Source organism: Scaptodrosophila lebanonensis, unplaced genomic scaffold, assembly GCF_003285725.1.
Source record: "Scaptodrosophila lebanonensis strain 11010-0011.00,11010-0021.00 unplaced genomic scaffold, SlebRS2 tig00000089-arrow-pilon, whole genome shotgun sequence".
Classification (NCBI taxonomy): domain Eukaryota; kingdom Metazoa; phylum Arthropoda; class Insecta; order Diptera; family Drosophilidae; genus Scaptodrosophila; species Scaptodrosophila lebanonensis.
The window spans coordinates 5492056-5505735 of NW_022060565.1; the positions used below are offsets into that span (position 1 = coordinate 5492056).

General features: G+C 41.1%; 3 protein-coding genes across 3 annotated transcripts; 1 reads left to right on the forward strand and 2 right to left on the reverse strand.

The window, feature by feature from the left end:
• The first annotated feature begins 83 nt into the window (after positions 1-83).
• Positions 84-1801, forward strand: LOC115626758 (protein hold'em). The gene is made up of 3 exons (XM_030522214.1): positions 84-1016; positions 1075-1231; positions 1289-1801. Exons 1-3 carry the CDS (start codon positions 107-109, stop codon positions 1674-1676), a joined length of 1455 nt encoding a protein of 484 aa, XP_030378074.1. The 5' UTR covers positions 84-106; the 3' UTR covers positions 1677-1801.
• Positions 1802-2311: 510 nt separating this feature from the next.
• LOC115626756 (sorting nexin-25) lies at positions 2312-9470 on the reverse strand. The gene is made up of 13 exons (XM_030522213.1): positions 8442-9470; positions 7984-8123; positions 7128-7224; positions 6904-7038; positions 6666-6842; positions 6428-6600; positions 5953-6359; positions 5155-5889; positions 4915-5088; positions 4625-4762; positions 4161-4558; positions 3815-4097; positions 2312-3404 (listed from the first exon to the last, which is right to left on the reverse strand). Exons 1-13 carry the CDS (start codon positions 8522-8524, stop codon positions 3015-3017), a joined length of 3330 nt encoding a protein of 1109 aa, XP_030378073.1. The 5' UTR covers positions 8525-9470; the 3' UTR covers positions 2312-3014.
• A 315-nt stretch (positions 9471-9785) lies between these two features.
• LOC115626689 (very-long-chain 3-oxoacyl-CoA reductase) lies at positions 9786-12928 on the reverse strand. Its single transcript, XM_030522117.1, has 5 exons — positions 12465-12928; positions 12248-12294; positions 10833-10908; positions 10326-10666; positions 9786-10269 (listed from the first exon to the last, which is right to left on the reverse strand). The coding sequence occupies exons 1-5, from the start codon at positions 12625-12627 to the stop codon at positions 9934-9936; spliced, it is 963 nt and encodes a 320-aa protein (XP_030377977.1). The 5' UTR covers positions 12628-12928; the 3' UTR covers positions 9786-9933.
• Between the last annotated feature and the right edge of the window lie 752 nt (positions 12929-13680).

Sequence of the window (13680 nt, forward strand, 5' to 3'; positions counted from 1 at the left end):
ACACCCTTTAACGTGAACTGAACCAGACATTCGATTAACGGATTTTGCAGGACCGCGCTATTTGAGCCGCATTTGTTAAATAACTTATGACCACAAAAAGCGAACAATGCCTGGATATAAAAGGATTGGGCCATTGCATTTGGCTGCCATGCAACCCAATATGAGCTCATTTTCCACAATCGCACTAATTATTTGCAAATCAGAGCCAAACATATTTCTGGATAAGCAGAACAACGAATTTCGCGGTGTGATTTGTTTTACGCTGCGCGACTCCAAACATCACATTACGAATTGCAAATGCTGGGGCTCGAGAACAATGATAGAGGAATACAACTCCCAATTACACATTGGCGATGTGGTGGATGTGGTGGGCGCCAAAGTGATGCAATCAAATGGAAACGTGACCTTGCGCTATCAGCCAAAACCGACACTGCCCTGCGTGCTGGTTGTGAATGAGGGTCAAGGATTTGTGGCGCAGCACAATCTGGAAGATATGGCCAAATATCAGGAGCTGCTGCAGCTACGCCACCTGCCGCACAAACCTATGCAGGCAGCACTTAAATTGGCCGATGTGCGCACTGGGGTCCAAGAGCAGCGATCTGCTGCGGCTGCGGTCCAATATGTGGACCTGCTTGTGGTTGTTGGCTCGCTGCGACCTGTGCGCGAGCTGAAGCGAAAAAATGCGCGCGACGGTAACGATTTGGTGCACTGCCTCGAGCTGGTGGTGTTTGACCAAAGTTGGCCAGATGGCCTGGTCTTGACTTTATGGCATACAGAATGGATACAACACGCCAAGCGTTGCTGGCAGCCACGCAAAACTGTATTGCATCTGATAGACGTGCGCGTCTCCTACTCTGAATACTTTCGTAGTCCGGTGCTGGGGCTGGCCACATGCACGATCATCTACGAGGATCCACAGGGCGTGCAATGCCAGGCATTGGTGGAATTTGCGGCCACTATGCCGGCACGTAGTTTCGATGTGTTTGCACAGGTTGGCTTTGACACGTTGCCAGCAGGTAAACAGGACTTCCACCCCAAATATATTTACATATTAAGTATTCTACCCATCCATAGCGGAGGAGATACGTACACAGATGACAGTAAAACAGATTTATGCACGAGCCGAGGGTGATTTATGCGATGCGGCCATTGATAAATTTACCGCAGTGCTATATGCGATGATTACGAAGTTCGATCTCGATGGTTATGTGGCGAATATTAGCAAAAGATGGTGGGTAAGCCCGACTGAAGGTGCCTTTTAAATCTAATTAACACATTGAACTTGCAGCAAGGTGTGCCAACGACACATACCCCAAGATAATATTTACTGCAGCAACGAGAACTGCCAGCTAGAGTTCTCTATGGATCAGAGCGGAGTGCACTACGAGAAGTTCTTTAACATCAACATTCAACTGACCGATCATACGGGTACACTAATCGAAACGCGTCTCACTAGTGGTGTAGCTGAGCAAATCTTGGGACTCAGTGCGGATGCCTTCGAGCAGCTAACACAGCGCCAAAAAGCGGAGCTTAAATGGCGCTTTCTGTTAAAACATTTTGCAGTTAAGCTGCTTGTAAAGAAACCAACAGTTATGCGCCAGAATCCGATCATTGCAGTTGTTGACATGCAGTTAATTGACATTAAAAAGCTGATTGACAACATGACTGTCTTTTAAAATGTTATTTAATTGTACAATATTTTTCGAAATCCCTAAAAAGATTAGTTCCATTTCATATTCATTGTTAATACAACACAATACATTTAGGTATTGCTTTAAAATGTTCCAAATATTAATCATAATATTCTTTCACAGAATATACAATATTTTCTTATGAAGCCGCTGTGTTCACTCATATTAACTTACGTATTAATCACCAATATTTTATTATATTTCAAATACAAATGAAGTAGAAATTTGAAATGTAAACGAGTACATAAATAGCCATCTTTATTTGCCTTTGTATTTTTGTTCCTTTACATAAAATGTTTGTAAGCGCAAAAAGTTCTATGATTTCTAAATATTTTGTAACACATTTTGTCATATTTATTTTGGGTGTGTGAGTGTGTGTGTGAGATATTACCAACTAGTACTATATGGGCTCCATGGGCTGACCGTGGTTCCGGCCATCAAAATTACACATATGAGTACATACAGAGACATATGCGCAATAACTATGTACTTATGTATGCGTGCTTAGCTCTTAACTGAATTACTACCAACAAATGGGTAACTTTTACTTTCTAAGATCACAATAAGTCACTCGAGATACAGGTTTGGGTTAAATTAGCCAAACATATCAACCAAAAAACTATGCTTGCATATTTTTCTTTATTAAATTGTTTACAACACAGATAGACTCTGCGTTCTTCTGGCGGGGTGTGTGTAAAAGGGGAATGTCTTAATGTAGTAATACGCTCGAGTTTTAAACAATACACGCTAATACATGAACAGCTCATATAAAAATAAATATAACCGAGTCGAATGTGATTCAAATATCATAAACGTGTACATATATACTGAATATACAATATCAACAGTAATTTGGTATATCGCTTAATACTGAATACTTACACAACAAACAAATTTGGCTAAAGCAACACTTTTAACAAACATAAATTAAATATACAACACATCAGCTGTTTTTTAAGCCCCTTTGCCTAAACTTACAACAAATTGTGGCGTGTTTTTGTTTTAAAAGATATAGAACCATAGACATACATACATAGTTATGATAAAAATAGCACACAAATTGATTTGGTACAGGTTGTTGTTGTTGGTTAAAGAGCCAAATAATTTTAGTTTAAAATGTACGATTATGTGCCAGACATAGAAACAAAAGTACTAAAATTTGCTAATAAATAAATAAACAAAAAAAAGGTGGATGGGTTAACAGCATAATAGAGAGCATTAGTATCTATAATCAACAACAAAGCTAGACATTTTTGAGGTTGGTCTTGTGTAACGCCGAGAAAACATCACAAATGTCCTAATTCTTATAATTCAGCTGAAATTCTACTTCGTTCCACTTCCATGTGTGGTTGAGTACATTGCCTGCTGTGGTAACTGGTGGTGCTGATGATGCTGTTGCTGCTGATGTTGCTGGTGGGGTGGCTGCTGTCCTTGATGATATTGCGATTGCTGCGATTGGTGGTAATGTTGGTCGTGGGCATGTGCACGCTCCCGGTGGAGCGACTGTGCCTGAGTGAGACTGCTGCTGGTGCCCGCAGTGGCCTGGTTATTGTGTGTGTTTAATGGCAGCGCTGCTGCTGCTGCAATGGCTGCTGCCGCTGAGACGGCTGCCACGCCCGCCGACGCTGTTGTTAGCTTCGTACCATTCGCATGGGACACCTTCAGTTGACGTATTTCAGGGAAAAATTCAATCATCAGGATCTCAAGCAGCTCCTGCAAACAACAAATCGATATATGAGAACAAATTAAAATGCAGTTAACCGCTCAAATATCTTTCCACCTACCAAATCATTACAAATGTAGTTTTAAACAAATTATAAAGATCATAAGTAAATAATTGCCTAAACTGTACACTTTGAATCAGATTTGAAAATTATTGAATACCCTATACTCGATTTTTAGCGAAAAAAAACTTTGTTTTACCCATCATTCCTAAGAAAGCTGATATGACTTTTCAACTGGAAAACAGTTACGATTCGAAAGCTCTCAGTATCCATACAGACGGACATGTCTACATCGGTTCGTTCACTTATGCTACTACGCCGGCTTCTGTTGTTACTTACAGCTGCAGCATTTTGGTGGACAAAGTCCTTTACGACCTATTAAAGCTGGCGTTTACTTACATAAAACAATTGCTTATTGTATGTGGGATTTTGCAGCGCATCAAAAACCTTTAGAACGCCACGTTTGGCTGCTTGAGCACCGACCAGATTACACAAAACTTCGGGTATATGATCCATGAGTAGTGCCTTGGCTGCATTGGTGGTCATCTCTTTCATGTCATCCGAGCGTATCGGATAGGCAGAGGCCAGAACGCCACCGGGCCAGAATGACTTGAGCAGGGCCGAGAAATAATTGTGCAACATGGACTCCTCAAACAAATATGCCACGGACTCGCGTATTTGTCTACGTTTAAAGAGTAATCAGTTAATGATTTGTAAAGGAAGAGAAAGAGTATGCAAGACACACCTATTTATCGTGCGTCCATATGTGATTTGCACAAATGATATAATACTCTTGCGCAGCCACTTAAAGACGCCGCCCATATCAAATATTTCACCCATTAGTGCATACAGAGGCTCCGCTATAGAGTCCTTGCTATCCAAATCCGCCAACAGCTTGGCATCGTTGCCCGTTTCGCCATCCAAGTAGGTGGAAATATCATCGTCGTCCCGCTGCAGGCCCCAAAACGGATCAGTGGCCTTGTTTGTCTCGTGCGCTTTGGTCGCATCGCTCTTGAAAAGGGTGGAGAGTGAGAATTTTGACTTTTTGGGTGAGGGTAGCGTGGCTTTTAAATGATCGGAACTGGGGCTAAGAAACGTGTAAATAGCCTCGCTTCCATTTAGATGATCATCTTCCAGTATAAACTGTAAATATGCAGTGCAATTAATAGATGGCAATACAAGTATATTTATTAGTATTGCAAATCTTACATTCAAAAATTTCTGTATTTGTCCTTTAGCTTTTTCGAGGGCGTGTCGATCCGTTTTTAAAAAGAATAATTTAAAATTTGTGGGCAAATCTAGGGATTTCAAATTTGAGCTCACATGCCGCAGCTTTCGATGCAAGTCCTGCAAAAAAAAAAGTTCATATATACATCACCAATTCAACGTAATGTTTATATAAACATGTATGTATAGATTACACACTCCATTCTATTACTCCATAACATACACTCAGAGTTCGGTTTATTGTAAAATATGATTAAGATTGCTGGACTTACATGAACTTGATTGAGCGATCGCATTACGACCCATCCGCTAGAAATACCCGAAGGACGTTTCTCGGGCTTGCCGTTACTGCCGCCGTTTTTTGCGGACAGCATTGGAGGAGCGTTGATGTCCTCATCAACATGAACTAATATCATAAACTGTAGAGATTCCTTTTCATCGGACACCTGAGGCAGTTAAGGAAGAGAGTAAAGTTTTAAGACCGGCATTAAGAAGAGTCTCAATGGACTCACCTCCACACTCTGTATGGTTGCCTTCCACTTGCCCAGATGCTCTGTCCATGCATCAGTGCGTCGCAAATGGGCCTCAGTTTGTCGCTTCTCGCTCTTAAGCCACTCCATTTCCTTTTCGAGTATTTGCAGCACCTTGGACTCTGGCTTGACTGAATATTTGAGAGCATCCAATGCCTGATTCTTCTTATCGATGCGCTCCTGTATTTGTTCGAGCTTTTTCCGGGCATACGATGTATGTGCCGCCACATCAATAGCTGCAGTCGCACCCCCAGCACCATTGACGCCATCTCCAGCGGTGGTTCGCTCGTCATCCTGACCATCGGTAAGTGAGTCACACATGATCAAGGTGGGATCGTTAAATTCGTTCGAATCCAGCGCTTCCTTTAGCTGGCGATACTGCTCGCTCAGCACAAATGGCGGATAGTATTTCTCTTCCAGGGCACGCAATATGTTGCGTTGTATATCGTAGAATATGTCTGGACCAGCATCGCCAAGCAAGAATGTCTCTATTAGTTTTCGCTCATGCTTGTCAATTTGTATTTCCGGCTTCGGGACGCGTATATATGTATAAAAGATCTCAGTGCCCAGCTGATGTGTGGCAGATTTGTGGGCATGCTTGATTTCCTCTACGGCCATATAGAAACCAATTAAAGCACTGGCCTTAAGCGGCTCCAAAAATAGCGTCAGATAACGACGACCCACAGCCGTATTCAATATCTCCACCAACGTCAGATCCTATACCATAGAAGAGATTATAAATAATTGATTCGGACAAGCATTGTTAATTAGCAGACTCACAATATCACTGGAGTAGTTGCCATTCCAACCGAACTTGGCCAAATTCTTCTCGCACTGCGCCTTCGCCAGCGTTAATTGCTGGACATAACGTTTTAAGCGCACCGCTGCCGTCAGCTCTGCCTTGGAAAGCGAATGATCGTCAGCGTCTGGATCCAGGCCCTTGGCACGTTGTAGATTCTGCATTGTTGTGGCATGCATCAAGTCGTTCACAATGCTTTTGCGTATAAGTGAGAGTTCCTCCAAATTGCCCGAACTATTGATTATCTTCAGGAACTCCTCGAAACTGGCGGCATATTCGTAGCTCCGCTTACTTATGGCTGCCGCTGCCAGACGCGTCTCAATGTTCTGAACAATCTTTTGATTGATGTAGTCCGGTGCCGTGAGCATTTTAATCATGGGAAACAATACTGAAAATGAGAAAAGATCAGTTCAAGTCCTTTTTTCTCTCCAAGGTTGGTCAAGGGAATAGACTTACTCTTGAAAGATAAGATTTCGCTTAGCAACACTTTCAAGGGTGGTAAAGAGTAGCCTCGCGGAAGCAATAGTATTACCATTATCTCACATAGCTTGCGCAAAAACTCCATTTCCTGCTCCTCATCAACCAGATACGAGTTGGTGGAAAATACGGGGGCACTAGACGTTTCAGCGCTGCAGTCACGGAGTGATTCATGCAATCAGAAAATGAGCATTCTTCGATATTTTGCAAAACTTACGCTCGAGCCTCAGCTATACGTATTTTCTCTAGATGGACTGTCACGCGATTCACCATGTCTACGGCTATAATTTTGGCTGCATCAATTTTGGTGGCGCGTTCGTGTATCTTTTGTACAGCATTCCACAGATCTTCGCGTATTACATCATTAATCAACTTCGGTTTGGTCACCACATAGCTAGAAGTTTAAGGAACACGTTAGCATATTTTAAGCAGCTTGACTCTCACATCCAACGTACCCTAGCCAAGGGAGCATAAAATCACGCAGGACATACTCAATGATCTGCTGCAGCTGCAGATCGACTGTTTTGCCAAATATCAGAGGTAAATTCGATGGATTCTTAATGGGTTTTGGCAGATCAAAGATGTTGCTTCTACGAAACGAATAGAGAATGGATGTTAAATTAATTTAATTTAAATTAATGGATTCTTTACTGAGACTCTGTAAAAATCCCATACATACTTTGTGGCATTATATAGTAGCTTCGAGGGCGCTCGGCTTGGTTTTGTTGGCTCGTTTGTTGTGAATATGTAGTGTATATAGACGGTGCCGGCGATAGCTGTATGTGTGGAATGATAAAAGATGGCAATAAGCTTCATTCGACCGTTATAAAATTAAAAGATATCTCATATTTTAATTAAATATTGCGGAAGTTCCCAATTCGCTGCTAACTGCGTTGATAACAAATAGATGCCTCGGCATATCACGGTAATCACTTCTTTTTTTTATTTGGATACAAAGTACAGATGCGTATTATATTATGCTCGATATATGTTTGTATGTATGTTAAAATGACTGTTCAAATAAGTCAACAATTCTCAACAAATATATATACAGGGTAGCCTTTGAAACCTTCTCCCTTAACCGATAAAAGGGAATGGAATTACGCGAAATGAAATTGGATCGGACCTGTATATCAAATGACTGCTTTCTTGGAGACAACACATTAATAACTTTGTTTATCTGAAGAAAGACTGAAAGACTATTAACAAAGTGGTTTATATATCGAACTATTGAACATTCATAAAGCATGGAAAAATAATTCAGGGCTGTTCAAAATTGTATCAAGCGATTGACGCCCCTGTTAAAACTGACTGGTTAAAAACATAACTTTTGAAATCAAATATTAAAAAAAAAAAATGTAAAATGGAATCTTCTTTGAAAACGCAAATTTTTGTTCCAAAATCAATATAGGATTGCATATAAAGACGTTTTTAGTAACGAATAAATATTTTTTGAAATAACCTTTTAAAGCAACTTTTCAATAATAGCTTCCGGAATTGTACGCCCTTATAGTGTCCGCCCACCCATCACTTACCCGCAAACACGAGCACTAGCGAGTAGATGACGAACGCAAAAAATAAGAAGAACGTCGGATAGTACCAAATGACGGCCAGGAGCGTTAAAGTGACGCCGGAAATGATAATGTTCCAGTTTAATTGCAGTGCACGTAGCATGCTGTATATAATGGGTTATAGGAGACATATTGAACTATTAATAAATATGATGATGATGACGATAATTATGATACAACAGACCACACAGGTGGGTGATTGTGAATAGTCGTGAGTGACGATTCTGACATGTTCAGAGGTGGACATATCTGAATCAAAGCCAAGCCACGCACGTTCACAGCCAAATCACACGCAAAGGACACACAATATACATACATAGACATTTGAGATACTTATATAGATTCATATACATAAGAATGTATGTACATAAATGTGCGTGGGAGCGATGCATAAGCATACGAATTGGTTCACGTTTACTCACCGGGTTGCCAACAGTGTCAGCCGCTGTGTGGGTGTTGTGGGCGGCTCGGGCTCAATTGGAAACAACGGAAGACGGCGCTCCATTGTGTGCGACTTGACCGTTGAAAGCGCCCTCGCCCTTGAGTTTCCGATAGTCGTAGTGGTTAATGATGGTGGGAACGCTGGCCACGTTCCAGACTGTCGTTCGCTGTCTGTCGCCCGTCCGACTATAACAGCGGCTGCGATGGCGGCGCCAAATTGGTTCTGTTATTCACTTTCACCTTTACGCTCAGTTGCTGTGTACTTGTTCGTTTTTTATGTTCGTTTGTAAATGTTTTATGAGTTTTAAACATTTTTGACATCTTCTTTGCCTACCCAGCTTTATTTTCTACGCCTTTGCTTTAACGCTCGTTGTGACTTGTTGTTTCAGTCTTAACCACCCGTTACCGTCCCCATAATCGTAGCCGTGGCCCTTTGCCGTCGGGGTGACCAACCACAAACTATTAAAAATAGTTTTCAACAATTGCGTCAATAACACTTCCGCCACCCCTGCTTTGCGCCCGCCAGCTGTGCTTCTATTCAACTGCGACACTTGAATTGGGGCCCAATAAAGATGAAGGAATTATGAATATGTTACCCAATGACATCAGTTGATGTCAATTATATTTATTGAAGTATCAATATTGCAACGAAGCCCGCACCCGCAACAAGTTGATAAACGCATAAGGGGCGGGTATCAGTGTCCCAAGCATCTGAACAACTGGTCACCGCGATAAGAGATAACAGAGCAGCCGACCGACCGACCGATGATGTTTTCTTCCTATGTTCTTCCTCTTCCAACTGCGGCTGAGACTGACTTAATAAACCAAAACAGCGCAAAATTTTGATTGCTGCGCAAATAGTTATGACCAATTCGCCCGCAATTATTTTTGATTGATATTTTATTCCACTCGCGTTTAATTACATCCGACTGCACTCCACGTTCATACACAAATGTTAAGTTTCTTGGCTTTCAAAAAATATAAAACAATTTACGCATATGCGCGAAGCTGCCGCTTGCTTGCCCACCTTATCAAGCTTCTGTCAATTTTATCGACAATGCTATCGATTACAACTCCCTTCAAGAACAACAAATAACAGCGTTGCCAGACTACCTATCATAATGGCGCCAATAAAAAATCCGTTTAATTGATGTTTTTATTATTTATTTTATTCCAAAGCAAACATTTCTTCGGTTGTTGTATTTGGAAATATTTTTGGTATGGTAGAATGTATATGACACACTTGATGAAACATCTTTGGTGAAAATGTTACAATTTTAGTGGACACAATTAGTTTTGTGTATTATTCATGTTTGTTTTTTTTAGTTTCGCTCTTTGCCCAACCCCCAACCGTGAACGAATTCCAATAGGAGTCGCCGTCGCCGCATCTGCTGCAGCTGCTGGCAGTGCCACACAATCAGCAGCAGCTCCAGGAGATGCCAAGTCTGCTGGCTTTTACTTGTGCGAAAAATATTATTGCTCCTTGGCTAGGCGTCGAAGTGCACGACTGCGTGTACCCAAAATATTTTTCAGGACCACATTTCTAGCAATTTGATCGCCCAGCACAGCCTCTGTAAAATGTATGACGAGTTGAAGCAATGCGTGTGGTAGATAGCCTGCGGTCTGTGTAGCGATGCCAAGTGTGGAGAGTGCAGATTTTACATACGTTTCGGGCGAGGGCGCAAAAATGTTCGGTTTACGTATCTTGGACATGTTTGTAGCCACGAAACCAGGCTGTACGCTCTGAATAATGAGTCCATGGTCCTTGTATTCAGTCTGCAGGTCATCACTGAACTTGTTTACAAATGCCTGTGAAGGAAAATATTAGTGAGACATGGTAGATAGCATAAAGCGAACATTCTTACCTTTGTTGCACTGTATACACTTAGCAGGGGACTCGGAATTACACCTGCCGTGGACGAGAGATTGATTACGACACCCTTGCGTTTGACAACCATGCGCGGCATAATCAATGAGCACATGTGCGTCACGGAATGTATATTGGCAGCAATGATATCGCGTAGGAATTTTGGATCCGAATTGCAACACTCTAAGAAGTACTCGGGGTGGCTGTAACTGATTCCCACATTGTTAACCAGGACGCCCACATCAAGACCTTCGGTGCTTTTGCGTATTTTCTCATAGATCTCTACGCCTCGTGTAAAGTCCACATCGACGACCCGAACTTCGACACCAAAGTTTTCTCCTAGAAGTATGCCACGCTTTAGTTGATAGCTACAAATTATTTACATATACATATGTAATTATGCGGGTCCGAGTGCATATACATACATATGTATAGTATGTATATTCAAAATCGGTTCAATTAGACTAGACTGGCACAACTCGCGTATTTAAAAATTAATCATTACCTATTTCTTTGGCAACGGCATTGAGTTTGTCCAGCGAACGACTAATCAACACCAGTTTGAGTCCTTTGCGCGCTAGCTGTAAATATATTAGGAATGAAAAAGAGACTGAATTTAATAGAATTCCAGTATAGCTGAATTGTGAATTCACTGATATGTGTATTTCTATTGTAAATAGGCGTAATTAAATATTGAACTCCGTCGATTTCTAAGCAAACATATTCACTTACAATATCCAAACAATGCACACACTTTAACGACGTGCGTCGTAATTGAATAAATGCGGAACGTGCATAGAAATAGAATTACCATAAACACGAGTATTGTGCGTTACTCGTTAACGGCAAAGCAAAAGAGCCGCATCGAATGCTAATTTCAAGCCGTTTGGCAAAAGAAAGCAAGCGAGGCTATTGATGTAAATCGACGATGCAATGATTAACTTTGGACTTAAGCCCCAAGTACATGCGAGTCCCTCAGAGTTTGCGGTTGGGCTTCATGTAAAAGTTGCTAATTGAGTAGCACGTTTTAGTGTAAAAGCGTTCAGTATGAAATGTTTCGTTCTAAAGCGCTTCGAATTGCAATTTGCCAAAGTAAACACTTTTTTCTCTATGGTTAAAATAAATAAATGAAATGTAAACGAAATTTTGCTGAGTTATCCAATAGCAAAAACGAGTGGACTCTGTAACTGACCAAAGCTTACGATTCAGCAATAGTTTTGCCACCAAGTTCTTTTTTTTACAGTATTACATCTATACTACACATAAACTATTATTCTGTCACAAAGTGAGAATGCATTTTCTTCTATGTGAGGCAATGTGTAAGTCATGCTCAGTGTACAAGGCAATTCGATAACCCCTTGCTAATTGTAATTTTATATCTGTCGCTAATGTATTATATCTGGTAATAATTAAAAAATAAAAAGGAAACTAACAAGCTGGGGTCTATCGTCTTCACTATGAGCAAAGCGAAATAAATTTGGAGCTATGCAGAGGACATGTTTCGGTTACAGTTGGAAGACTTTGAGATACTATTATATAGATATACTTGTATGTATGTATATTTAAATATCTCTGATAATATAATTGGTTCTGTGTTATTAGTGAAGATGCTATTCATGAATTAATTCTTTTACTAAAGCGGAACTGCACAAAAGAAATAATAATTTATAGTTATGCTAAAACTAGGACAACGATCGCTCCCATATCCTAGTTGGAAAACCGCTCCTACATGCACACTATGTGTGAATTATAAACTTCTTAGAATTGGTTCCCAATTAGTTTCGGTATATCCCAGGCAGAGGTACGCACGTAGTATTAATGCAAATCTCCTTATTTATGAAAGTTAAGCCTATTTTGTAGGTGGTATGATAATAACTTTAGGAATTCCTTATAGGACTTTCCTCGGTTACACATACATACCTCTCGAGCGTAGGCCTTCCCAATGCCGTCCGTTGAGCCGGTAACCACTGCAATGCAAAGATAAGGATGTGAGTAAGACCATGCTTAGAAAGTTCATTATGTTATCAACACACAAGCACACGCAGAATAACAAAAAGCATTACACTTATCACATCATCGGCGCGAAGTTCAAATGAAAATCGAATGTGTGTGAGCGTTATGGTGACCTCTGACTCACCTGCCCATTCGCCCATCTTACGGATGTCCACCCTAGGTCCTAGCAAACTGGGTCCAAGAATATTTGCGAAAACCCAGGGCAGTACCTTCCGGCACATTTGAAAGCCCAAAACGCTAATGGCAATGCCGCTTAGCACGCGAATAATCGGCGAATTTAGATCCATTTTCTAATTTATGTTTTGGTTTTATAGTGGTAGCGCTTCTCTGGCGGGCCCTATACTGGCTTGATTGACTTCAGTTCGTCGAATGCGATATTGGGCCGGTGCGCGATTTTGTCGCGTCGTTGTCACCGCTGCGCTGCTTGTCGCCGTTGTTGGGTGGTGTTGTACTTTGTTTTTGTTTTGCGCGTATATTTTGTTCTATGGGCCTCTGCTGGCGGCGGCGTTGGTTCTTATTGTTGTTGTTGGCGTCGAAATTGTTAATTTAGAAATTCACTGAATGTCACCGCAGCTGGATTTGTGCAGTTGATGATTAAAATTCAAAACATAATCGCCAGCGTAATGTAAGAAATGGAAAATATTATACGTTGTTTTTTTCGGCCTTTTGCTGAAAACCTACAATACGGACAATGCAGGGAGAAACAGAATTAATGAATGCCACGGAAAGAATGAAAATGAACGGTTCTTTTGCCCGATTCGTAGTGTTTTGCCTTCATGTGCACATGTGTGTATGTAGGGCTACTCATTTTGTTGTTGCTGTGTGTCTCGCCACTTATATCATTGCATATGTATGTATGTATGAGTATGTTCTGTGTGCGTATTTGCTGGGCGCGCTCTCACTTTTGTTGCCGACGACGTCGTGCAGCCCCCGTTCTAGAAAACCATATCGCACCACCAGCGATAAGAGTCCGGCTAGCTACACAAAATGACTCAATTTTCTGGCTCTCACCAACACAATTGCAGAGCAAAATTTACCGCACATGCGCAGGAAGCGTGTCGATGCGGCTGTAGCTTTCATGACTTACGGTTTTTCTTAAATTGCCCACATGGAATTATCAAATGTAGCTGTTCTCTAATTATGAAAAATTTTGCAGTGGCTCTAATAATTTTGTGTGACTTTGTTAAAATGCTTCAACAACATTTGACTTTAAAAAAGTAACATATACTGGTGGAAATTCCTTTACATTTGATTAGAAAAAACTATTTTTTGTGAAACGGTTTTCGGTTGTGCATCCTTTCGCATAGATGGCCACACTAAATAACGTTTCAGTGTGTGCA

Bases quoted from the DNA above. Each gene is read 5' to 3' on its own strand.
- LOC115626756 (XM_030522213.1), bottom strand. From the start codon at position 8,524: ATGGAGCGCCGTCTTCCGTTGTTTCCAATTGAGCCCGAGCCGCCCACA. The intron at 6,360-6,427 runs GTAAGTCTATTC...TCTCATTTTCAG, and splicing joins CGAAATCTTATCTTTCAAGA to TATTGTTTCCCATGATTAAA. The intron at 5,089-5,154 runs GTGAGTCCATTG...TAACTGCCTCAG, and splicing joins CAACCATACAGAGTGTGGAG to GTGTCCGATGAAAAGGAATC.
- LOC115626689 (XM_030522117.1), bottom strand. From the start codon at position 12,627: ATGGATCTAAATTCGCCGATTATTCGCGTGCTAAGCGGCATTGCCATT. The intron at 12,295-12,464 runs GTGAGTCAGAGG...TTTGCATTGCAG, and splicing joins TAAGATGGGCGAATGGGCAG to TGGTTACCGGCTCAACGGAC. The intron at 10,270-10,325 runs GTAAGAATGTTC...TTTCCTTCACAG, and splicing joins GTGTATACAGTGCAACAAAG to GCATTTGTAAACAAGTTCAG.
- LOC115626758 (XM_030522214.1), top strand. From the start codon at position 107: ATGCCTGGATATAAAAGGATTGGGCCATTGCATTTGGCTGCCATGCAA. The intron at 1,017-1,074 runs GTAAACAGGACT...ACCCATCCATAG, and splicing joins CTTTGACACGTTGCCAGCAG to CGGAGGAGATACGTACACAG. The intron at 1,232-1,288 runs GTGGGTAAGCCC...TTGAACTTGCAG, and splicing joins GCGAATATTAGCAAAAGATG to CAAGGTGTGCCAACGACACA.